At 44.9% G+C, this 25,992-nt stretch overlaps 2 protein-coding genes across 3 annotated transcripts in view; one reads left to right on the forward strand and one right to left on the reverse strand.

The window, feature by feature from the left end:
- The window catches only part of LOC115170073 (protein crumbs homolog 1-like), a 30,400-nt gene extending 23,671 nt beyond the window's left edge, over positions 1-6,729 (reverse strand). Inside the window, exon 1 of the mRNA XM_029726326.1 lies at positions 6,617-6,729. Within this exon, the coding sequence (XP_029582186.1) occupies positions 6,617-6,622 (6 nt within the window). The 5' untranslated portion in view covers positions 6,623-6,729. The remainder of the gene's footprint in view (positions 1-6,616) is intronic.
- A 5-nt stretch (positions 6,730-6,734) lies between these two features.
- zbtb41 (zinc finger and BTB domain containing 41) lies at positions 6,735-25,543 on the forward strand. 2 transcript variants are annotated; one of them, XM_029726325.1, is made up of 11 exons: positions 6,735-6,880; positions 7,368-8,637; positions 9,775-9,982; positions 10,914-10,983; positions 18,392-18,539; positions 19,771-19,900; positions 20,994-21,089; positions 21,315-21,421; positions 21,596-21,701; positions 22,469-22,557; positions 23,909-25,273. In XM_029726325.1, exons 2-11 carry the CDS (start codon positions 7,398-7,400, stop codon positions 24,541-24,543), a joined length of 2,829 nt encoding a protein of 942 aa, XP_029582185.1. In that variant the 5' UTR covers positions 6,735-6,880; positions 7,368-7,397; the 3' UTR covers positions 24,544-25,273. The 2 variants fall into 2 exon arrangements, with proteins under 2 accessions (XP_029582185.1, XP_029582184.1); XM_029726324.1 differs by having other exon boundaries at positions 6,739-6,773; positions 23,909-25,543.
- The last annotated feature ends 449 nt before the right edge of the window (positions 25,544-25,992 follow it).

The following is a 25,992-nucleotide window of genomic DNA, read 5'->3' on the forward strand; positions in this document are numbered from 1 at the left end:
ATGGACTGCTGAATGTATATTTTTTTCTCTTGCTTTGTATGCTCTTCTCACGACTTCCGGCAAAGTCGGTCCCTCTCCTTGTTCGGGCGGCGTTCGGCGGTCGACGTCACTGGTCTTCTAGCCATCGCCGCTCCACCTTTCATTTTCCATTTATTTTGTCTTGTTTTCCTGCACACCTGGTTTACATCTCCTCATAATTACTATGTGTATTTAGCCCTCTGTTCCCTCCATGTCTGTGCGGGGTATTGTTTATTGTCGAGGTTGGCACGCTTCCGGCTGGTTTGCGTCGGGTTTTGTTTTGTACCTGTGCTTTGTGGCAGCCGGTACTTTGTACTTGGTTGTGATACTTTGTGCTGCCTCACTTGTTCTTTGGGCATGTGTTTTTGTGATGCGGTTGCGTTCTGTTCCAAACATTGCCTCAGTAAAGTGCTTTGTCCACTCATCTCTGCTCTCCTGCTCCTGACTCTATGCACAAGCTACAACCATCGTTGACAACTCTTTTCAATTTTATGTCTATCTCTGATAAGCTACCCAGGAAAGGGCTGAAAATAGCTCATATTAATATATGTAGCCTTAGAAATAAGGTTCATGAAATCAATAACTTACTAATGTCAGATAAAATTCATATATTAGCCATTTCTGAGACTCACTTAGATAATTCACTTGATGATACATTAGTAGCAATACAAGGACATAACATTTATAGAAGAGACAGAAATGCTTAGGAGGAGTTGCTGTATATATTGAGAGCCATATCCCTGTATGTCAAGTGTTATTGAAGTGTTGTGGTTGCAGGTTCACTTGGCACATCTAAAGCCTTTTCTTTTGGGGTTTTGCTATAGGCCACCAAGTGCTAACAGTCAGTATCTAAATGAAACGTGTGAAATGCTTGACAGTGTATGTGATGTTAAGAGAGAGGTCTAATTTCTTGGGGACCTGAAAAATGACTGGTTTTCATCAAGCTGTCCGCTCAAGAGAAAGCTTCTTACTGTGACCAGTCCCTGTAATCTGGTTCAGGTTATTAATCAACCTACCAGGGTGTTTACAAACACTACAGGAACAACATCAACTACATGTATCGATCACATTTTTACTAATGCTGTAGAACTTTGTTCTAAAGCTACAGTTGAAGTCGGAAGTTTACATACACTTAGGTTGGTGTCATTAAAATTCGTTGTTCAACCACTCCACAAATTTCTTGTTAACAAACTATAGTTTTGGCAAGTCGATTAGGACAGCTACTTTGTGCATGACACAAGTACTTTTTCGAACAATTGTTTACAGACAGATTATTTCACTTATCATTCACTGTATTACAATTCCAGTGGGTCAGAAGTTTACATACACTAGGTTGACTGTGACTTTAAACAGCTTGGAAAATTCCAGAAAATGATGTCATGGCTTTAGAAGCTTCTGATAGGCTAATTGACATAATTTGAGTCAATTGGAGGTGTACCTGTGGATGTATTTCAAGGCCTACCTTCAAACTCAGTGCCTCTTTGCTTGACATTATGGGAAAATCAAAAGAAATCAGCCAAGACCTCAGAAGAAAAAAAAATCTAGACCTCCACAAGCCTGGTTCATCCTTGGGAGCAATTTCCAAACGCCTGAAGGTACCACGTTCATCTGTACAAACAATAGTATGCAAGTATAAACACCATGGGACCACACAGCCATCATACCGCTTAGGAAGAAGTTGGACTTTGAAGATGCTAGAGGAAACAGGTACAAAAGTATCTATATCCACAGTAAAACGAGTCCTATATCAACATAACCTGAAAGGCCACTCAGCAAGGAAGAAGCCACTGCTCCAAAACCACCATAAAAAAGCCTGACAACGGTTTGCAACTGCACAAGTGGACAAAGATCGTACTTTTTGGAGAAATGTCCTCTGGTCTGATGAAACAAAAATAGAACTGATTGACCATAAGGACCATCGCTTTGTTTGGAGAAAAAAGGGGGAGGCTTGCAAGCCGAGGTACACCATCCCAACTGTGAAGCATGGGGGTTGGCAGGATCATGTTGTGGGGGTTCTTTGCTGCAGGAGGGATTGGTGCACTTCACAAAATAAATGGCATCATGAGGTAGGACAATTATGAGGATATATTGAAGCAACATCTCAAGACATCAGTCAGGAATTTAAAGCTTGGTCGCAAATGGGTCTTCCAAATTGACAAAACCCCAAGCATACTTCCTGTAACGCGTGTCGTGTGTGGAGGACCAAGACGCAACAGGGAAGTGTTTACTCATCTTCTTTTTAATATTGAAGAAGGAGAAACAAATGAAACAAGTTTACAATTAACGGAAACGACACTAACAGTTCTGTCAGGTGATAAGCACAAAACAGAATACAACTATCCACAATACAAACAAACCTCTAATTATAGGACCTTCAATCAGAAGCAACGAGGAGCCGCTGCTTCCAATTGAAGGTCAAGAACAAAACTGCACATAGAAACAGAGTGACTAGAATAAACATAGAAAATGCCCTAACATAGAACATATACCAAAACTCTAGACACCCTAATCAAACACCCCTTGTCTATACACATAGACTAACAATCCCCAAAACATATAAACAAAATACCCCCTGCCACATCCTGACCATACTAAACACTAACAAATAACACATTTACAGGTCAGAATGTGACACTTCCAAAGTTGTGGCAAAACGGCTTAAGGACAACAAAGTCAAGATATTGGAGTGGCCATCACAAAGCCCTGACCTCAAACCTATAGAAAGTATGTGGGCAGAACATGAAAAAGCGTGTGCGAGTAAGGAGACCTACAAACCTGACTCAGTTACACCAGCTCTGTCAGGTGGAATGGGTCAAAATTCACCCAATTTATTGTGGGAAGCTTGTGGAAGGCTACCCAAAATGTTTGACCCAAGTTAAACAATTTAAAGGCAATGCTACTAAATACTAATTGAGTGTATGTAAAATTCTGACCCACTGTGATGAAAGAAATAAAAGCTGAAATAAATAATTCTCTCTACTATTATTCTGACATTTCACATTCTTAAAATAAAGTGGTGATCCTAACTGACCTAAAACAGGGAATTCGTACTAGGAATTGTGAAAAACTGAGTTTAAATGTATTTGGCTAAGGTGTATATAAACTTCCGATTTCAACTGTATATCCGTACCCATTGGATGCAGTGATCACAATATTGTGACTATATCCAGGAAAGCCAAAGTTCCAACAGCTGGACCTAAAATTGTGTATAAGAGATCATACAAAAGATTTTGCTGGATGATGTGTGGATGATGTTAAAAATATTTGTTGGTCTGATGTGATTAATGAGGAGCATCCAGACTCTGCACTTGATGAATTTATGAAATTGCTTCTTCCAATTACTGATAAACATGCACCTGTTAAGAAACTGACTGTTAGAACAGTTCAAGGCTCCATGGATTGAGGAGGAATTGAAAAACTGTATGGTTGAAAGAGATGGGGCAAAAGGAGTGGCTAATAAGTCTGACTGGCTTACTTACTGCAAATTTAGAAATTATGTGACTAAACTCAACAAAAAGAAGAATAAACTTTATTATGAAGCCAAGATCAATGACATAAAGAATGTTGGAAAAAAACTTGAGTATTTTAAATGAAATTATGGGCAGAAAGACAAATTCAACTCCATCTTTCATCGAATCAGATGGCTTATTCATCACAAAACCATTTGATGTTGCCAATTATTTTAATGATTATTTCATTGGCAAAGTGGGCAAACTTAGGTAGGAAATGCCCACGACAAACAGTGAGCAATTATATTCATGCATAAAAAAAACTAATAATGAAAGAAAAGCAGTGCAAGTTTGAATTTTGTAAAGTTAGTGTGGGAGAGGTTGAAACATAATTGTTAACGATCAATAATGACAAACCTCCTGGCATTGACAGCTTAGATGGAAAGCTACTGAGGATGGTAGCTGACTCTATAGCCACTCCTATCTGTCATATTTTTGTCTGAGCCTAGAGGAAAGTCTTTGTCCCCAGGCCTGGAGGGAAGTTAAAGTCATTCCGCTACCCAGGAGTGGTAAAGCGGCCTTTACTGGTTCTAACAGCAGACCTATCAGCTTGCTGCCAGCTCTTAGCAAACTGTTGGAGAAAATTGTGTTTGACCAAATGCAATGCTATTTCTCTGTAAACAAATTAACAACAGACTTTCAGCATGCTTATAGAGAAGGGCACTCAACATGTACTGCACTGACACAAATGACTGATGATTGGTTGAAAGAAATTGATAATAATAAGATTGTGGGAGCTGTACTGTTAGATTTCAGTGCAGCCTTTGATATTACTGACCATAAACTGTTGTTGAAAAAACTTTAAGTGCCATGACTTTTCAACCTCTGCCATATCGTGGACTCAGAGCTATCTATCTAATAGAACTCAAAGGGTTTTCTTTAATGGAAGCGTCTCTAATGTCAAACATGCAAAGTGTGGTGTACAGCAGGGCAGCTCTCTAGGCCCTTCTATTTTTACCAGAGTGACTGGCATTCCAGCTACAATAGTCATTTACAACATTAACAATGTCTACACTGTATTTCAGATCAATTTGATGTTATTTTAATGGACAGAAAATGTGCTTTTCTTTCAAAAACAAGGACATTTCTATGTGACCCCAAACTTTTGAATGGTAGTGTATGTGTTAGGGGGAAAAAAACAAAGGAGATGGTTAAAAGAGACATTGAATGTAGTTTTTTCTGTTTATGGGCTTACTTGTTGATTAGCCATACACAGAGCAGTTATTAGGTTTAAGATGAAACTGTAGTGTTTAACATTATAGTTACAGGTACTGGTCATCTCTGTATACCCGTCGCAAGACCCACTGGTTGATGTTTATTTATAAAACCCTCTTAGGACTCACTCCCCCCTATATGAGCTATCTACTGCAGCCCTTATTCTCCACATACAACACCCGTTCTGCCAGTCACCTTCTGTTAAAGGTCCTCATTGCACACACATCCCTGGGTCGCTCATCTTTTCAGTTCGCTGCAGCTAGCGACTGGAACGAGCTGCAACAAACACTCAAACTGGACATTTTGGCTCTTCATTCAAAGACTCAATCATGGACACTCTTACTGACAGTTGTGGCTGCTTTGCGTCATGTATTGTTGACTCTACTTTCTTGCCCTTTTGTGCTGTTGTCTGTGCCCAATAATGTTTGTACCATGTTTTTTCTGCTACCATGTTGTGCTGCTACCATGTTGTGTTCCTACCATGTTGTTGTCATGTTGTGTTGCTACCATGCTGTGTTGTCATGTGTTGCTGCCATGCTATGTTGTTGTCTTAGGTCTCTCTTTATGTAATGTTGTGTTGTCTTTCTTGTCGGTCGTGATGTGTGTTTTGCCCTAAATGTTTATATTTTTATCCCAGCCCCTTCCCGGCAGGAGGCCTTTTGCCTTTTGGTAGGCCGTCATTGTAAATAAGAATTTGTTCTTAACTGACTTGCTTTAGTTAAATAAAGGTTAAATAAAAAATAACATTTGTTTTGAGAAGATCAGAAGGTACTTTATGGGTTATTCTAACACGAAAGGTTCACTTGTGATTTTAAATGGTCATCTTGATTGCTACATTATGTAATAACAGTAGACAGGGTTTGAATGTAAACATACCGTTGATAAATATTTGAGGAATGTGATGTGATCTATGGTTTAATTCATACTGTCTCCCTGGGCACATGTGCTAGTTAGAGCATGACAGCAGTTGGGAACATGGCTATTTAGCGTACAATCGCATGTTATTTATTACTTGGCATTTATGTTATTAAATGTGGCAACACATTGAAAATAACCTACGGATTAATTATCTTATATTTAGCTTTAACCAAGGCCAGTACAAATACAGTTCTAAATGTTCATTTCGTCGCTGATTCTACAAGACAGTGTGAATCATTTCTCATATTTCCCCCTTTTCAGCTATAACATTACAATTGTATAGCTAGTAGGTTATGGGATTTCTGTAGATAGACGGAAGTGAACGAAGCTAGTGCAGTTAAGGTGATAATGGCTGGGGTAATTTTTTCACAATAGCATACCGTACATGGGGAGTTCCTTTGCATGATGCCAGTAAATCTCACAGAGGTATTGTTTTTACATGCCATACTTGTTGATGCTGATGAATTGATCAGTGTTGACGCTGACATTATGAAATTATGTTTATTATTATTATTATTACATTATGACGTTGTCTAATGTATGTAAATAACATGTCATAAATCAAATTTCAAGTAGGTCATTGAAACAATGGTGAATAAGAGCAGAACATTAAAGGAGTCTATACAGTTGAAGTCCAGTTTGAGGAACGGTTTGATTATTATCATGGGTTTCCAATCATTCATTTTCCTAATCAATATTTTTGTATCATTCTCCTCTATTCATTTTCAAGTGGTTTATGACTGTGAGACTGTTAGATGAAGGCGTTCACAATCCTTTCATCCTACATCTCTCTCGATAGGTTCCCTAGGTCGTATTTCACTACAATACCCACAATGCCACATAGAGTATAAAGTCGCATAGGCGAATCATGTGATACAGTTCAGCACATTCTTCACGTTTATCAAGGAACACAAAGCACACAAAGGCTGTTACCGTTTAAAACAGTTTACACGTACCTGCATAAATATGAGAGAAATATCAAAGAGTTTCTGTCGGCTTTTTGTGTGTCATTTCCCTCTGGTTACTGTTACACAATGGGCTTGAGGACAAAAGCTGAAACAGCCAATGAACGAGCGCGTTGTTTGTTTGCGACGTTTACCCAAGAATGTGAAGGTGGGGCGTTTAGCGATATTCAGGAAATTGTCATTTTTCTATTTTTCTCAGAGTAGAGATGTACGAGTGTATTTCGTTTGTTTTCTTAGCGTGCTTACACTTCTAAGGTAGGTTTGAATATGAATTCACTTGCGCGAATGCTTTCCCAAAGGGGCAGTAAGGGTCGTTTGTCAACGTTCTCCTCTTCGGGGGGGGGGGGGGGGCTGTTGTAGAGACCTTAACATAGGGGTCCTTGAGGTGGATAGCGAATTTGAGACTGCAACATTGTAGCCAACTGCTGCTGCACATCAAAACTGAATTGAGTTGGCTGCATGCTACGTTGGTTCGAATTTGCGATATAACAACGTCGCCAGTAGTTGAGTTGTTGATACACCCATGACACTGCATACATTGGCTTTCACAAAACATTAGCCAAAATATCAAAGACTGGCTATAACAGTAAATGCAATATCAAAATACATGTATAATCACCTGCATCTATAAGCTACATCTGTCTTTAGCTCTCACCTTTCCATACAGGCTGTGTAATAACATATGTACAACATAACTTTCTGCTGACATAGGCTGTTTCTTGAAATGATGTCTGTTTTTCAGAACTCTTTGAATGGTTCCCCATTTAACATAATGATGACGAGAAAACCCAACCAACCTCAACCCCCAAAGAGAAGAAGAAAGGGCGGTGCTAGTGTCAGTGGGCAAAATGACTCACTGGACAACAATACCATGACTGATTCAGAGACGGTTCCTCCATCACAAAAGAGGCACCTGACCATGATGCAGCATGGCGACAACCTCCTCAGGTTTCTAAACGAGGACCGAACGAAGCAGAGGTTTTGCGACGTCTCCGTCAGTGTGGGCGGGAAGCGCTACAGAGCCCACAAAGCCATGTTGGCGCACGGTAGCAGCTACTTCCACGCCGAGCTGACCAAAAACCCAACCGCCAATCACGTGATTCTCGACCACGTGGAGGATTCCGTGTTCCAACACTTACTGCACCTCCTTTACACGGCCGAGTGCGTCATCCCCGAGAGCGAGGTCCCTGCCCTGACTGAAGCGGCCGGCTTCCTGGACATGATGGATGTAGTGAAGCTCCTGGCAGGAGAGGGGGATGGCCGGCCAGCGCTTGCCCGAGTGGAGGTTAAGTCCGTGGGGGAACCAAGCTCAGAGAAGACCTCTAAAGCTTCTGACCTTCCATCGGACTGTGTCGGGGTCCAAAGCCCAGTCCAGGCTGGTGCCCACCATTGTTCATTCTGCTTCCGCACGTTTTGCTACAAGAAGTCTCTGGAGAACCATTTAAACAGGAACCACAGTAGCAGCACCGAGGGAGACGCCAGAGAAAAGGAGGTCAATCAAGAGGTTACTACTACGGTAACCACGACCCGGAGGTCTGCCCGCAGGAGGAGAGTTCCCGCTAAATTGGAGAGAGGTGACGCAGACAGCGCCGGCGCACCGGAGGGGAAGCTACATCAAGACTCCGCTAGTAGAGACCTAAACACCACAGAGGAAGACGACGAGGAAGATGAAGAAGAACAAGAAGATGTGAGAAAACCAAAGCACATATCCGACACAGGAGATGCACTCACCCCAACCGAGGGTGAGGAGGCGGAAGAGGAGAGGGAGGAGGAGGAGATGGTGGAGGAACGTCAAAGTGCGTTAGTACGGGGAGCAAGAGAGAGCGGTGAGAGTTCAGAGGTGGAGACAACAGAACACCAGACAGTCAATGAGGTGGAGGTATATAGTCAGGCTGCCAATGGTTCTAACTATGGAACAGTGTACCCAGAGGGACTGGCTCCTGTCATCATCCAGAGCGTAAGCAAGAAGACGCTCAAGTGCCCCAAGTGTGACAAGACCTTTGACCGCACAGGTAGGTACTGTCCTTAAAGAGTTTATTTAAATGTATTGCACTGATTACATTGGATTTATGTAGGCAGTTGTTTCTGAGCTGATATTATACAACAACAGATGAATAACATACATGACAACAACAACATAATAATAATAATATAGTATGAAACAATAACCAACATTCAACATAATAATAAGATATTAAACAATAATAATATATTAAATAATTAATACATAACCAACATTCAAACAACCACAAGTGTTAGATTTTTTTTTAACTAGGCAAGTCAGTTAAGAACAAATTCTTATTTACAATGACACTTGGTTAACTGCCCTTTTCAGGGGCAGAACGACAGCTTGGGGATTCGATCCAGAAACCTTTCGCTTACTGGCCCAATGCTCTTACCACTAAGCTACCTGCTGCCCCCATAGTGGGCAGAACAAGCAAGGAGGTGTGCAGAGGAAAGCACGAGCTAGCGAGATCCTATTGGCGCGTTCTAGCATCATCTGCATATTTCCGTTAGGGAACGTCTACTCTGTGAAGTGCGCTTGTGCAATAACTCAATTCACACTTGCAGTCCTAAACGTCGTTATTTTTTTTTACTTTTGCGAAGAGTAAAGTTTATAATCCTTAGTCCGGCAGGTAGCCTAGTGGTTAGAGAGTTGGGCCAGTAACTGAAAGGTTGCTAGATCAAATCCCCGAGCTGACATGGTAAAGATCTGTTGTTCTGCCCATGAACAAGGCAGTTAACCGACTGTTTCTTGGCTGTAATCTTAACTGTTTTGCCAAGTTAAATAAAATAAAAAAAATTGTCCACTCTGTCTATAACCGATTCTAGTTTTGGGAACAGAAAACTGTATTGAGATCAAATGTTTCATCGATGAGAAAATTTGCAGAATGTCGGCCAAACTCCATCTTGTTCCATCTTCTCCCACTGCCCGCCATTGGGCTTCCTCTCACTACCATATTTGGTAATGAGTGGAAATGCCAAGCGGATGCTTCACATTTAAACATCCAGTGAAATATCTGTGTCATTGTTCTATCTGTGCTGCAGTTGTGCACCACTTATCTGTCTTTTGAGCCTAGCCATAACATGGACCGAATACTTTATTATAACTCATAATAATATGATGTTTTTCTCTGTATTTTCCATAGGGAAGTATGAGAGTCACACCAGGGTACACACAGGAGAGAAGCCCTTCCAGTGTGACGTGTGTCTGCAGTGTTACTCCACCAAGTCGAACCTCACTGTACACAAGAAGAAGCACGCCAGTGACGCCCCATTCCAGAAGAAGGACCACAAGTGCTCCTTCTGCAACAAGCTCCACGCCAGCAAAAAGACCCTCGCCAAACACGTCAGAAGGCGAGCCTTCGTTCCTGTCCCATCATCATTCTCTGTTCACCAGGGTTGGGGTCAGTTCCATTTCAATTCAGCCAATTCATGAAGTCAACAGAAATTCCAATTCCACATTTTTCTAATAGAGAAGCTTTGAGGAACATTTGAGTTGGAATAGGAATTACAGTTTACTTCCCGAATTGACTGAATTGAAATGGACTTGACCCCCAACCCTGATATTCACATTACACTCTTATACATATTATATATTTAGATTATTATAAATCCCTAACAATTGGGAGTTTTTAGTAAAATAATCACTCTAAATTCAAATGATTAAAATCATGTTCGTATGAATAAAAAGATGAGGTTATTTATTTAGTGGTTGAATTGAAACCTTATTAACAGCCCTTCCAAACTACGGGCTGGTTTCCCAGATCCAGATTAAGCCTAGTCCTGGATTAACAATCAGTCAATGGAGATTCTCCATTGAAAGTGTGTTTTAGTCAATTACTAGGCTTAATCTGGCTCAAGGAAACCATTGCTAGATGAGTTTAAAGTTTGTTTGTAGTCTTTCAGGGTGAAGGGGTTTCTGGTTAATAGTAATCTGAGTTGATCATTATATGCCCTGATCTAGATGTTATTAGCAGTTCTATAATGGGGATTATTTCATTGCTCTTCAGGGATAAACAGAGTTTATTGAATTAAATGGATTACACTGTAGTCCACCAGTCGTGTCCTTTTCTCACCTAGTTCTATGTAGTGTACTTAAAGTTAAAATAATTTGCTTTACCACCTTGTGGACACGTGTCACAGCGCAGTTCAGTGTCAAAGGGATCCAGACAGGTCAATGTTGTACTGCGTGTTTATATGGAGGCCCTCTGCTCTCCAAGGAGTGAAAAGGAATGAATAATGAAGTCAAGTGTGTACTAACTATGTGTTACCACTGTGCTTTCAGGTTCCACCCGGACCACATTCAGGAGTTCCTGGCCATGAGGAGGAAGAAGAACGATGGATGGAAGTGTGATGTAAGATTTGACTTGTTTTATTTTATGAAACACAATCCAAAAAAAGAAAATGTTTCCTATAACGGACACAGTATAGAAAATGATGTAAGGAGTAAAATGCTAGCCCCAAGATTCAGACTACAATCATATTTTGAAGGGATCACTCACCTTGAGCCCTTATAATATGAATGTCTCTCGCTGATCAATATCAACACTTTGAGTCTAAGAAGTTTGGTTTTAACATTTAGCAGATGCTCTTATCCAAATACACTTGCATACATTTTTCATACTGGTCCCCCCCCCCGTGGGAATCGAATCCACAACCCTGTCGTTGCAAGCGCTGTGCTCTATCAACTGAGCCACATGGTAGTTTCACAACCATTAGCTCATCAAGTTCAAGTGACGTCATTGCATAGCCATATGAAATGAGATGTCTTTTAGAAATTGAGTCAAAATCAAATCAAGTCAAATGTATTGGTCACATAAATGGGTTTAGCAGATGTTATTGCGGGTGTAGCGAAATGCTTCTGCTTCTAGCTCCGACTATGCAGTAATATTTAACAAGTAATATCTTAACAGTTTCACAACATATACCCAAAAAACACGTAAATCTAAGTAAGTAATGGATTAAGAATATATACTGCTCAAAAAAATAAAGGGAACACTTAAACAACACAATGTAACTCCAAGTCAATCACACTTCTGTGAAATCAAACTGTCCACTTAGGAAGCAACACAGATTGACAATAAATTTCACATGCTGTTGTGCAAATGGAATAGACAACAGGTGGAAATTATAGGCAATTAGCAAGACACCCCCAATAAAGGAGTGGTTCTGCAGGTGGTAACCACAGACCACTTCTCAGTTCCTATGCTTCCTGGCTGCTGTTTTGGTCACTTTTGAATGCTGGCGGTGCTTTCACTCTAGTGGTAGCATGAAACGGAGTCTACAACCCACACAAGTGGCTCAGGTAGTGCAGCTCATCCAGGATGGCACATCAATGCGAGCTGTGGCAAGAAGGTATGCTGTGTCTGTCAGCGTAGTGTCCAGAGCATGGAGGCGCTACCAGGAGACAGGCCAGTACATCAGGAGACGTGGAGGAGGCCGTAGGAGGGCAACAACCCAGCAGCAGGACCGCTACCTCTGCCTTTGTGCAAGGAGGAGCAGGAGGAGCACTGCCAGAGCCCTGCAAAATGACCTCCAGCAGGCCACAAATGTGCATGTGTCTGCTCAAACGGTCAGAAACAGACTCCATGAGGGTGGTATGAGGGCCCGACGTCCACAGGTGGGGGTTGTGCTTACAGCCCAACACCGTGCAGGACGTTTGGCATTTGCCAGAGAACACCAAGATTGGCAAATTCGCCACTGGCGCCCTGTGCTCTTCACAGATGAAAGCAGGTTCACACTGAGCACGTGACAGACGTGACAGAGTCTGGAGACGCCGTGGAGAACGTTCTGCTGCCTGCAACATCCTCCAGCATGACCGGTTTGGCGGTGGGTCAGTCATGGTGTGGGGTGGCATTTCTTTGGGCGGCCGCACAGCCCTCCATGTGCTCACCAGAGGTAGCACACCAGTCCAGGTCTGGGAGGAGATCCCTCAGGAGACCATCTGCCACCTCATCAGGAGCATGCCCAGGCGTTGTAGGGAGGTCATACAGGCACTTGGAGGCCACACACACTACTGAGCCTCATTTTGACTTGTTTTAAGGACATTACATCAAAGTTGGATCAGCCTGTAGTGTGGTTTTCCACTTTAATTTTGAGTGTGACTCCAAATCCAGACCTCCATGGGTTGATAAATCGGATTTCCATTGATTATTTTTGTGTGATTTTGTTGTCAAAACATTCAACTATGAAAAGAAAAAAGTATTTAATAAGATTATTTCATTCATTCAATATATATATATATATATATATATATATATATGTCAGAGTGTCATGTTTCCTTAAGGGCAGGGAGAAGGGGCAGAGTCAAGAGCAGGAGACTGAGGTCCAATAGTGCCAAAGTTTATTTCCACCGAAATAAAGGTGATCAAAAGGCACAGGGTGCACACAACACCCAAACGGAAAAGGTTATCCAAAAATGATAACGCACGGGGCGCAGCCCGGCAATAATACAGAATACAGAACACAAAGGAACAAACTAAATACCCCCCCCACTAATGACAGACAAGAAACAGGTGCGGACCTAGACAGACAAAAACCAAAGAACACAGAAACATAGATCGGTGGCAGCTAGTAGACCGGCGACGACGACCGCCGAGCGCTGCCCGACCGAGGAGGGGCGCCATCTTCTGTGGATACTGTGACAGTACCCCTCCCCTGACGCGCGCCGACGCCGGCCTCGGGGATGACCCGGAGGGCGAGGGGACGACCCGGAGGGCGATCCAAAATGTCCCCCACCGGAACCCAGCACCTCTCCTCCGGGCCGTACCCCTCCCAGTCCACGAGGTACTGCAGGCCCCCTACCCGACGTCGGGAGTCCAGGATGGCCCGGACTGTGTACGCCGGGGCCCCCCCGATGTCCAGGGGGGACGGAGGGACCTCCCGCACCTCAGCGGACCAGCTACCACAGGCCTGAGGAGAGACACATGAAACGAGGGGTTAATACGGTAATATGAAGGAAGTTGTAACCTATAACACACCTCGTTTATTCTCCTCAGGACTTTAAACGGCCCCACAAATCGCAGACCCAGCTTCCGGCAGGGCAGGCGGAGGGGCAGGTTCCGGGTCGAGAGCCAGACTCTGTCCCCCGGATTATACACGGGGGCCTCACTGCGGCGGCGGTCAGCGCTCTCCTTCTGTCGTTCTATCGCCCGCTTCAAACACTCCTGGACAGCACTCCAGGTCTCCTTAGAGCGCTGTACCCATTCCTCCACCGCAGGGGCCTCCATCTGGCTCTGCTGCCATGGCACCAGGACCGGCTGATACCCTAATACAACCTGGAAAGGTGACAGGTTAGTAGAGGAGTGGCGCTGAGAGTTCTGGGACATTTTGGCCCATGGCACGAACCTCGCCCACTCCCCTGGCCTGTCCTGGCAGAAACCTGCCCACATCCTGGTTAATGCGTTCGACCTGCCCATTACTCTCGGGGTGAAAACCCGAGGTCAGGCTGACCGAGCCCCCAGCCTCTCCATAAACGACCTCCACACCCTGGAAGTGAACTGGGGACCCCGATCAGATACGATGTCCTCGGGTACCCCGTAGTGCCAGAAGACATAGGTGAATAGGGCCTCCGCGGTCTGTAGGGCCGTAGGAAGACCGGGCAAAGGGAGCAGACGGCAGGACTTCGAGAACCGATCCACAACAACCAGGATCGTAGTGTTCCCCTGAGATGGCGGGAGATCCGTGAGGAAATCCACCGAGAGGTGAGACCAAGGTCGCTGTGGAACGGGGAGGGGCTGTAGTTTCCCTCGAGGCAGGTGCTTAGGAGCTTTGCACTGGGCGCACACCGAACAGGAAGAGACATAGTGTTTTACATCCTCAACCAAGGTGGGCCACCAGTACTTTCCCTTCAGGCCCCGCACTGTCCGTTCCACCCCAGGATGACCCGAGGAGGGTAGAGAGTGGGACCATCGGATCAGGCGATCGCGAACACCAAGCGGAACGAACTTCAGACCCGCGGGACATTGAGGTGGAGTAGGTTCTGACTGACCCGCCTGCTCGATGTCCGCATCCACCTCCCATTCCACCGGTGCCACCAGACAGGAAGCAGGGAGTATGGGAGTAGGATCGATGGTCCGCTCCTCGGTGTCATAGAGACGCGACAGTGCGTCGGCCTTCCGGTTCCAGGAACCCGGAATGTATGAGAGGGTAAATTGGAACCTCGTAAAGAACATGGCCCACCTGGCTTGACGAGGATTAAGTCTCCTCGCTGCCCGGATGTACTCCAGGTTATGGTGGTCGGTCCAGATGTAAAAAGGGTGACGTTCCCCCTCAAGCCAATGGCTCCACACCGTCAAAGCATTGACCACGGCTAACAACTCCCTGTCCCCCACATCATAGTTGCGCTCCGCCGGGCTCAGCTTCTTGGGCGCATCCACCTCCACTATGAATGGCAAAGAGGGATCCGGATGCGCCAGCACCGGAGCGTCGGTAAACAGAACCTTCAGACGACGGAAGGCTCTGTCCGCCTCTGCCGACCACCGCAGTCGCACCGGACCGGACCCCCCTTCATCAGTGAGGTAATGGGAGCCGCCACCTGACCAAAACCCCGGATAAACCTCCGGTAATAATTGGCGAACCCCAAGAACCGCTGCACCTCCTTCACCGTGGTAGGGGTCGGCCAATTACGCATAGCCGTAACGCGGTCACATTCCATCACCACCCCCGTGGTGGAAATGCGATATCCCAGAAAAGAGACGGCTCGTTTGGAGAACTCACATTTCTCAGCCTTGACGTATAGGTTATGCTCCAGTAGCCGCCCAAGCACTTTACGCAACAGAGCCACATGCGCGGTGCGTGTGGCAGAGTAGATCAAGATGTCATCGATGTACACCACGTCCACAAAGGATTGGAAGACAGCGGGAGCATTTTTTAACCCATACGGCATGACGAGGTACTCATAATGGCCAGATGTGGTACTAAATGCGGTTTTCCACTCGTCTCCATCTCGGATACGCACCAGGTTATACGTGCTCCTGAGATCTAGTTTGGTGAAGAAGCGCGCCCCGTGAAATGACTCCACTGCCGTAGCAATGAGAGGTAGCGGGTAACTGAAACCCACTGTGATAGAATTTAGACCTCTATAGTCAATGCACGGGCGCATACCCCCCTCGTTCTTCTTCACAAAAAAGAAGCTCGAGGAGACGGGTGACTTGGATGGCCGAATGTATCCCTGTCTCAAAGACTCAGTGACATATGTCTCCATAGCCACTGTCTCCTCCTGAGACAGAGGATACACGTGACTCCTAGGAAGGACCGCGTCGGCCTGAAGGTTTATTGCACAATCCCCTCGTCGATGAGGTGGTAATAGAGTCGCCTTCGTTTTACTGAAGGCGATAGCCAAATCGGCATATTCAGAGGGAATGTGCACGGTGGAGACTTGGTCTGGACTTTCCACCGTGGTTGCACCGATGGAAACTCCTATACACCTACCTGAGCACTCCCTCGACCACCCCTTAAGAGCCCTCTGCCTACACGAAATCTGAGGGTTGTGAGTGGCTAGCCAGGGGATTCCCAGTACCACCGGAAACGCCGGGGAGTCAATGAGAAATAGGCTGATACGTTCCACATGACCCCCCCACGTCGCCATAACCAGTGGCACAGTAACCTCCCCCACTTGGCCGGACCCTAGCGGTCGACTATCTAGGGCATGCACAGGGAAGGGGTGGTCCAGCTGAACCAGGGGAATCCCTAACTTATTAGCGACCCCACGGTCCATAAAACTCCCAGCTGTACCTGAATCTACTAGTGCCTTATACTGGAAGAGAGGGGAAAAATCGGGAAAACAGACTGAGGTGTACATGTGGTCGACAGGGGGCTCTGGGTGTGGCTGGTGCTGACTCACCTGGGGGGTCGATGTGGTGCTCTGCTTGCCATCTGAACTCCCGGGTGGGCCCCTCCAGCACCGGTCCGCAGTGTGTCCTCTGTGCCCACAGTGGGTGCAGGAGAGGCCCCCCCCTCCGGTCCTCCTCGAAGCAGCTCCTCCTATCTCCATGGGCAGTGGAGCAGGAGGGCTGGGAGGTGGAACGTCCCCGGGTAGCCAGCAGGTTGTCCAGTCTGATGGACAAATCCACCAGTTGGTCTAGGGTGATGGTGTTGTCCCTACAAGCCAGCTCCCGGCGGACCTCCTCTCGGAGACTGCATCGATAATGATCTATCAGGGCCCGCTCATACCAACCCGATCCAGCGGCGAGAGTCCGGAACTCCAGGGCGAAGTCCTGAGTGCTCCTCGTCTCCTGTCTCAAATGAAATAACCGCTCACCCGCCGCCTTGCCCTCCGGGGGATGATCGAATACTGCCCGGAAGCGACGGGTGAACTCCGGGTAGTCACCCCGAGCCGAGTCTGGGCCATCCCAGACCGCGTTGGCCCATTCCAGGGCTCTACCCGTAAGACAATAGACGAGGACGCTCACTTTCTCTTCGTCGGCGGGAGAGGGGCGGACGGTCGCCAGGTAAAGCGCTATCTGGAGCAAGAACCCCTTACACCCTGCGGCCGTCCCATCAAATTCCCTCAGAGGCGTAATCCGGATTCCGCTTGCGCCCGCTTCAGTGGGTGTCGGTAGTGGCGCCGGCTGCGGAACCGGAGCTGGTCTGGTGGGGGAAGCACCTCTTTCCCAGCTCTCCAATCGGGCTAGCACCTGGTCCATCGCCGAGCCCAGGCGGTGGAGGAGGCTGGCGTGTTGTGACACCTGCTCCGCTACTGACGGCGCTTCTGCTCCTGCTGACTCCATCGTTCTGGTGCGGGATTCTGTCATGTTTCCTTAAGGGCAGGGAGAAGGGGCAGAGTCAAGAGCAGGAGACTGAGGTCCAATAGTGCCAAAGTTTATTTCCACCGAAACAAAGGTGATCAAAAGGCACAGGGTGCACACAACACCCAAACGGAAAAGGTTATCCAAAAATGATAACGCACGGGGGCGCAGCCCGGCAATAAAAATATAGAATGCACCACGCTGACAACACAAAACAGCGTACACAAAATCACTGCCCGTCGACATACAAATAATCCCGCACGAATACAGAACACAAAGGAACAAACTAAATACCCCCCCCCACTAATGACAGACAAGAAACAGGTGCGGACCTAGACAGACAAAAACCAAAGAACACAGAAACACAGATCGGTGGCAGCTAGTAGACCGGCGACGACGACCGCCGAGCGCCGCCCGACCGAGGAGGGGCGCCATCTTCTGTGGATACTGTGACACAGAGTGGCATTGGACTAAGATACAGTGGCATAGTATAGAATACAGTATATACATATGAGATGGGTGATGCAATATTTACGCACAAGGACCACTCTGTAATATATATCTACAGATGCAATGCAGGAAATTGAAACCTGTAGTGTATTTGAGGTTTAAAAGGGTTTCTGGTGTCTGTAATTTCCACATAGAAATGTCAGACTTATTTTTCCCTTAGTATAGCATAATGTATCAACCCCTACAAAAATGTGTGTCCATGAATTATAATCCACATAATAATTCACATTTCCTGTTGCTGCAGGATTACTTTCCTTCTGTAGCGAACTGGCTCAAATTAAGATCCTACATCTGTACACATCACATAATACATAGTCCACAGAATGATACACATAGTCCACAGAATGATACACATAGTCCACAGAATGATACACATTGTCCACAGAATGACACATTTTCACATTCACTGCAAGTAGTCAGTGTATTCTGCAAGTACAGTCGGTGTATTCTGCAAGTACAGTCAGTGTATTCTGGAATCATCTTCTCTCTGCTCTTCCTGGTTCAGATCTGCCACAAGTCTTTCACACGTAGACCCCATCTGGAGGAGCACATGATTTTACACACGCAAGACCGACCCTTCAAATGTGCCTTCTGCGACGACTACTTCAAGTCCAGGTTTGCCCGCTTGAAGCATCAAGAAAAGTACCATTTAGGTAATGAATGGGAAATGTAATTTAATTGCTTTATCCAACCTATTTAGATAATAGATAAATGTATTGTACCTCTTGACTTTAGGCGTACAGATATAATGCATTATGATGGATCATAATCCTTTATTAGCCTTGAAAAAAGTATGAATGAACTGCTTATAATTTGTTAGTAAAGTGATGAATCGGTTATTATCTGTCATTTTGAGCCAGTTGAAAGGCGTAACATATTATAAGTTCATGTATAAAGCATTATCATGGTTATAACAAGTAATAATACATTTAAGCTATATGCCCTAAGTGTTACTGTTGAATCCCCTTGGATTGATGAGGAATTGAAAAATTGTATGGTTGAGAGGGATGAGGCAAAAGGTATGGCATACGTACTGCAAATTGAGAAATCATGTGACTAAACTGAATAAAAAGAAGAAGAAACTATACTATGAAACAAAAATAAATGATATAAAGAATGATAGTTAAAAGCTTTGGAGCACCTTAAATTACATTTTGGGCGACATTTCTTCTTAACAGCACAATCAACAAGGCAGGTTCCACAGGCCCTAGTTTTGCCACATCTGGACTACTACTGTTCAGTCGTGTGGTTAGGTGCCACAATGAGAAACATATGAAAATTTCAATTGGCTCCGAACAGGGCAGCACAGAATAGACTAGTACTACGTAGAGCTATGAATACATGGAACTCCATTCCACATCAAGTAACTGAAGCAAGCAGTAGAATCCGATTTAAAAAACAGATAAAAATACACCTTATGGAACAGCGGAGGCTGTGAAGAGACACAGACACAGGCACTGACACCTGCATACACACACAATAACATACACACTATACACACATGTACACATGGATTTTGTGTTGTAAATATGTGGTAGTAGAGTACAGGCCTGAGGGCACACACTTAATATGTTGTGAAATCTGTTGTGAATGTATTGTAATGTTTTTAAAATTGTATAAACTGCCTTAATGTTGCTGCACCCAGAGAAGAGTAGCTGCTCGATTGGCAGGAACTATTGGGATCCAAAATAAATACAAATACCACGTTCGGGTTTATTGTCCTCAAAAACATTGGGAGTCAAGGAAAAGGTTGTATAATCATTGAAGAGAATGCTATCAAGTTTGTAGAAGCTTAGCTTTAATCAATAATCAGATGTTGATGTTGGATTGAAAAGTAAGGCTGTGACACAAGGATATTGAATTGACCTTTGACTCTGTCCACAGGTCCGTTCCCATGTGACATCTGTGGCCGCCAGTTCAACGACACGGGTAACAGGAAGAGGCACATTGAATGTACACACGGGGGCAAGAGAAAATGGACCTGCTTAATCTGTGGGAAGTCAGTGAGGGAGAGGTAGGATTGTCACAACTACAATAAACAGGTTGATGTTATTTTTTTTGTGTTGTGGGAAAATTATAAATAAAAATACTAAAATAAACAGCAGTGCTTAGAATACTGCACATGTAAGTGTGATTACATTGAACTTCTATGTTTTTTAACACAACAACTACTAATGTTATAACTTTTAACAAAACGTTTAACCAACTTCTTTTTAACAATTATTTTTGGTGGTGGTTGTAATGAATACTCAGGGAGAAAAAGGTGTAAATTCACACGCAGAGCGCAGCAAATGTTTATTAAGACTTCGCAGAAGGCCGTGGTCACAGGCAGGCAATGGTCAAACACAGGCAGGCAAAGGTCAAACACAGGCAGGCAGTCAAAAACAAACAATACCTCACAATGATATAAAGAGAAAGAACTGAACTAAATATGGAGCTGATGAGACCATGTGAGAAATGAACACAGGTGAAATCATTGAACAAAAATGAAAGACAGGGCTACGTTCCAGAACACAAAGAAACAGGGCTACGTTCCAGAACACAAAGAAACAGGGCTACGTTCCAGAACACAAAGAAACAGGGCTACGTTCCAGAACACAAAGAAAGAAACAGGGCTACGTTCCAGAACACAAAGAAACAGGGCTACGTTCCAGAATACAAAGAAACAGGGCTACGTTCCAGAACACAAAGAAAGAAACAGGGCTACGTTCCAGAACACAAAGAAACAGGGCTACGTTCCAGAACACAAAGAAACAGGGCTACGTTCCAGAACACAAAGAAACATGGCTACGTTCCAGAACACAAAGAAACAGGGCTACGTTCCAGAACACAAAGAAACAGGGCTACGTTCCAGAACACAAAGAAACAGGGCTACGTTCCAGAACACAAAGAAACAGGGCTACGTTCCAGAACACAAAGAAACAGGGCTACGTTCCAGAACACAAAGAAAAAGAACACAAGGTTGACTAAGAAAAGAAAAGCAGAACCTTACAGTGGTATTGTGTCTATCTCTCACTGCTCACATGGTAACAGTCTCAACTTTAGTGACTGGTCTACTATCAATCTAACTCCATTGATTGTAATGTGGTTGTTTTTTATGTCCGTAGGACAACGTTGAGAGAACATTTGCGCATTCACAGCGGAGAGAAACCTCACCTCTGCAGTATCTGTGGACAGAGTTTCCGCCACGGCAGCTCTTATAGGTCAATATGCTTGGGCAGTTCATGACGTACCTAGTTCTTATTGGCTATTACCTGTGGGTGGATTCCCATGTTCATGAGGTTTCTATTGGGGAGTTTTTGTCTTCTCCAGAGAAAATAATTGTATCATCATTTTGTCATTTAATACAAAATAAATAAAATGTTTGCCTGTTTTAATTGAATATTAACATTTGTTAAAAACTTGAATCCCCAACTTTATTCTGATAGGCTTCATCTTCGAGTCCACCACGACGACAAGCGCTACGAGTGTGACGAATGCGGAAAGACGTTCATACGCCACGACCATCTGACCAAACACCAGAAAATACACTCGGGTACAGTATACACACCTTCCGTGTTATGTTCCGTAGCCATGCAAAAGAGAGTAAAATGTTCCCCTGGGTTATTTCTTCATATATGGTCCTGGACCTGTTTGGATGTTTTTATGCTGCAAATGAATTGTCTTACGGGGATAATAATTGAATTGAATCTCCCTTGGTTGTTATCAGGGGAGAAAGCACACCAGTGTGAGGAGTGTGGGAAGTGTTTCAGGCGCCATGATCACCTGACCGTCCATTACAAAAGTGTCCACCTGGGAGAGAAGGTGTGGCAGAAGTAAGTGGTCCTGATGGTGGAAGGAGATGGATGGAATGGGCGCGTTCCAGGCTGACTACATTGCAGGTGCATGTCAGATCTCACAATGCGGTTGACTACATTGCAGATGCATGTCAGATCTCACAATGACTGAGTAGGTGTTAACATATCAGCTAACTACATCATATAATATAGCAATCTGATGACGTGGCATATAACCATTGGTTGATGAAACGTAACATCTGCAATGTAGTCATGCTGGAACGTGACCAATATGTTCTAGATTTAAAGTGTCAGGCTGGATTTAGACGCACCAGGGCGCCAAAGGGATTTAAATTTTTTTATTTTTTATTAAATGATGAAGAAAATAGGCAGAATAAACAGCATTGGACAAACAACAATTGCATAGTCAGCACACGTCAAACACATTTTCACATGATATTCAATAAAACAAAGTAAATTCACAGTACATGCACAGAAAAAAACTTTACTTCCATATCTGGACAGTCAAATACATACAGTCACATAGTTTTTGGTATAAATGTGATGTTGAAGACACGTTGAAAATGTATTTTCTTGCACTCACTGTCGCTGGTATAATTACAATTCATTTATTGATACTACATTTTATCAACCCAACAACCCAGATGGAACAAACCCAGTGTTTGTCAAATGAAAAATACTTTTTCTTTTTTTTTAAATTACTTTTGAAGAGAATCTTCTATGGTGTCTAGTTGAATATTTGTGAAAAGACTAAAGCATTGGGAAAATATGTGTGGATTCTATAGGTATAAAACAGCTGTGCATCAGTGTGAGGTCTGTAAGAAGGAGTTCAAAGGGAAGTCCAGTCTGGAGATGCACTTCAGAACACACTCAGGTAAGATGACAATACAAGCTGTGAATGTCTGTTTGCCTGGCAGCATAACTTTCTTTTCACATCAACCCTTTATTGACATATTAACACAGAACAAATGTATTTGGTGGATGTAGATGTCCAATAAATAGATGATAGGTGTGGCAGGCAACATACCGACCTGCTTTCATTTCCTAGACCAGCAGCCATCACACTATACACACGCTTCAATGAATGTCTGCTTTTCATGTTTTTTTTTCATTTTTTTAAAACTATTTTACAGACAAAGGGCCACAACAAAACCTTTACCTTTATCTCCTCTACCTCTACCCTCCCCTCTACCTCCCATCTATCTCCTCTACCTCCACCAAAAAACCTTTACCTTTATCTCCTCTACCTCCACCCTCCCCTCTACCTCCCCTGTACCTTTCCTCTACCTCCACCCTCTCCCTCCCCTCTCCTCTACCTCCACCCTCCACTCTACCTCCCCTCTACCTCTCCTCTACCTCCACCCTCCCCTCTACCTCCCTCTATCTCCTCTACCTCCACCCTCCCCTCTACCTTCCCTCTATCTCCTCTACCTCCACCTTCTCCTCTACCTCCCCTCTATCTCCTCTACCTCCACCCTCCCCTCTACCTCCCCTCTACCTCCCCTCTATCTCCTCTACCTCCACCCTCCCCTCTACCTCCCCTCTACCTCCCCTCTATCTCCTCTACCTCCACCCTCCCCTCTACCTCCCCTCTATCTCCTCTACCTCCACCTTCTCCTCTACCTTCCCTCTATCTCCTCTACCTCCACCCTCCCCTCTACCTCCCCTCTATCTCCTCTACCTCCACCCTCCCCTCTACCTCCCCTCTATCCCCTCTACCTCCACCCTCCCCTCTACCTCCCCTCTATCTTCTCAACCTCCACCCTCCCCTCTACCTCCTCTCTATCCCCTCTACCTCCACCCTCTCCTCTACCTCTCCTCTACCTCTCCTCTACGTAACCCCATCCCTCTACCTCCTCCATCCCCTCTACCTCTCCTCTACCTCCCCCATCCCTCTACCTCCCCATCCCTCTACCTCCTCCATCCCCTCTACCTCTCCTCTACCTCCCCCATCCCTCTACCTCCTCCATCCCCTCTACCTCTCCTCTACCTCCCCCATCCCTCTACCTCCCCATCCCTCTACCTCCTCCATCCCCTCTACCTCTCCTCTACCTCCCCCATCCCTCTACCTCCTCATCCCTCTACCTCCCCTCTACCTCCCCATCCCTCTACCTCCTCATCCCTCTATCTCCCCTCTACCTCTCCTCTACCTCTACCCTCCCCGTTTTATCCTCTATCTGTAATACTATGTTTGCCCAACTAACTTCCGTCATGTCTTTTGCAAGGTGAAAAACCTTACCGATGCCCCGTGTGCCAACAGACGTTCCGCATTAAGAAGACCCTCACCAAGCACATGGTGATCCACTCGGACGCCCGCCCCTTTAACTGCCCGCACTGCAGCGCCACCTTTAAGAGGAAAGACAAGCTGAAGTACCATATGGACCATGTACACGGTGCTAAGTCCACTGAGCAGCAGCACCACCAGCAGCCTCCGGTGGTGCTGACAGAGGACAAGATGGTGACTCTGCCTTATAATACCCACGGCCCCTCCAAAGTGTACCGGGCTGAACCCAAGACCGTTCTCCAGAATGTCCCCTCCGACGTATGTGTGCCTGTCACGCTGGTGCCCGTCCAGATGCCCAGGGTGGTCTCGGGGGTACAGGGTGACCTGAGGGGACATGTAACCTGCCCGCCCCAAGGTCAGGGGCAGCAGCAGACAGCTGGGGGGTACCAGACTGCCACGGAGCTGGCGTTCCTGGAGAAGTACACGCTTACCCCCCAGCCGGCCAACATTGTTCACCCGGTGCAGCCTGACCAGATGTTGGACCCCAGGGATCAGTCATACCTGGGTACCCTGCTGGGCCTGGACTCTGCCAACCCCGTCCAGAACATCTCCAACTCGGACCACGTCGCCCATTGATAATGCCTCTCTATACTTCCCGTTTGGCAACATTTTATTTAAAGGGTACCTACATAAGGACATTATAACACATTTATAACCCATACAGTACACATTTATAACCCATACGAAACTGTATAAGCCCATAGAGGTAACGTTTATTTGAAGGGTGCGGTTGTTAACATAAGCATTCACAAAATGCTCATGCACTGCTTATGCATGGCTTATGTATAGTTTATGAATGGGTTATGAATCTGTTATGAATCTGTTATGAATGGGTTATGTATGGGTTATGAAGTATTTATGTAGCTAGCGTTAAAATAAAATATATTTTAACCTCTGCAGCTTATTCAGGGGAGAACGCTCTGGTAGAAACAGATGGTGTCGAACAGATCTCGTTGTCAGCCGTGTGGAACAGGGAATCTCATCAGCTCCATTTGTAATATTTATATCTGCGATCGTCCAAACGTTGCACCACCTTGATTGAGCCCCAAGTCTTTCATCATATTGGGTTCAAAGAGCACTTTTTAAAGTCTCTCTTGTCACACAAAAGCCTCAGATCTCTGTCATTCCATAAATGAGTGTGAGTGAGTGAGTGATGTATATTGTGACAGGAGCCTGATTGATTACAAAAGGTAATTCCAGAACAGGGTGTCTCATTTTTAAAAAGCTGGCTGTAAGTCTGAATCTTACAGGTGTAATCTGGCTATTTATTCACAATTTAAATTGAATTAAAATATTATACAACGCATTTACCCCATGCAAATCAATTCCATGCAAATCAATTCCATAATATTCCACATGTTCCTTACCAGTTACCACAGAATTTTAGAGTAACAATCAATCATGGTGTTGTCAGCCTGTTGCTCCGGGGTGAAGTTCCCCCTGTACAGATCTAGGATCAGATTCCCCTCCCCCGATAGTAACCATAACCAATTACACCATCAGTAGGGGAAATGCAAAACTGATCCAAGATCAGCGTCTAGGGGTGACGTCCCTACACCCAGCGGGCTCCTCAAAACTAGAAAGGTCTGTTTAATCAGTGTATCATGAGGTCAACCACGTCTGAATCAATCTTAAAAGTATTCTGTATATTATGTATATCATGTTGTTTCTTTCACAATGGACGGGAGGGAACAGCCTGGGTAGTATGTATAAAACACCGTGATCTAAGATCAGACCACCCCCCCGTCCATGTAATCTTATTCATTATGATCTAAAAGGCAAAACTGATCCTAAATCAGCACTTCTACTCTGAGACGCTTGATACTTATGATAGGTTTCTGTCCTTATGGGGATGTACTATATGTTGCCTTATAGGGGATCACCATGTTTATTAATGTGCATTATAAACCGGTTGGTTCGAGCCCTGTTTGCTGATTGGCTGAAAGCCGTGGTATATCACAGGTATGACAAAATATTTATTTTTACTGGTCTAATTATGTTTGTTACCAGTTTATAATAGCAATA

Source organism: Salmo trutta, chromosome 31 (genome assembly GCF_901001165.1).
Source record: "Salmo trutta chromosome 31, fSalTru1.1, whole genome shotgun sequence".
Lineage (NCBI taxonomy): Eukaryota > Metazoa > Chordata > Actinopteri > Salmoniformes > Salmonidae > Salmo > Salmo trutta.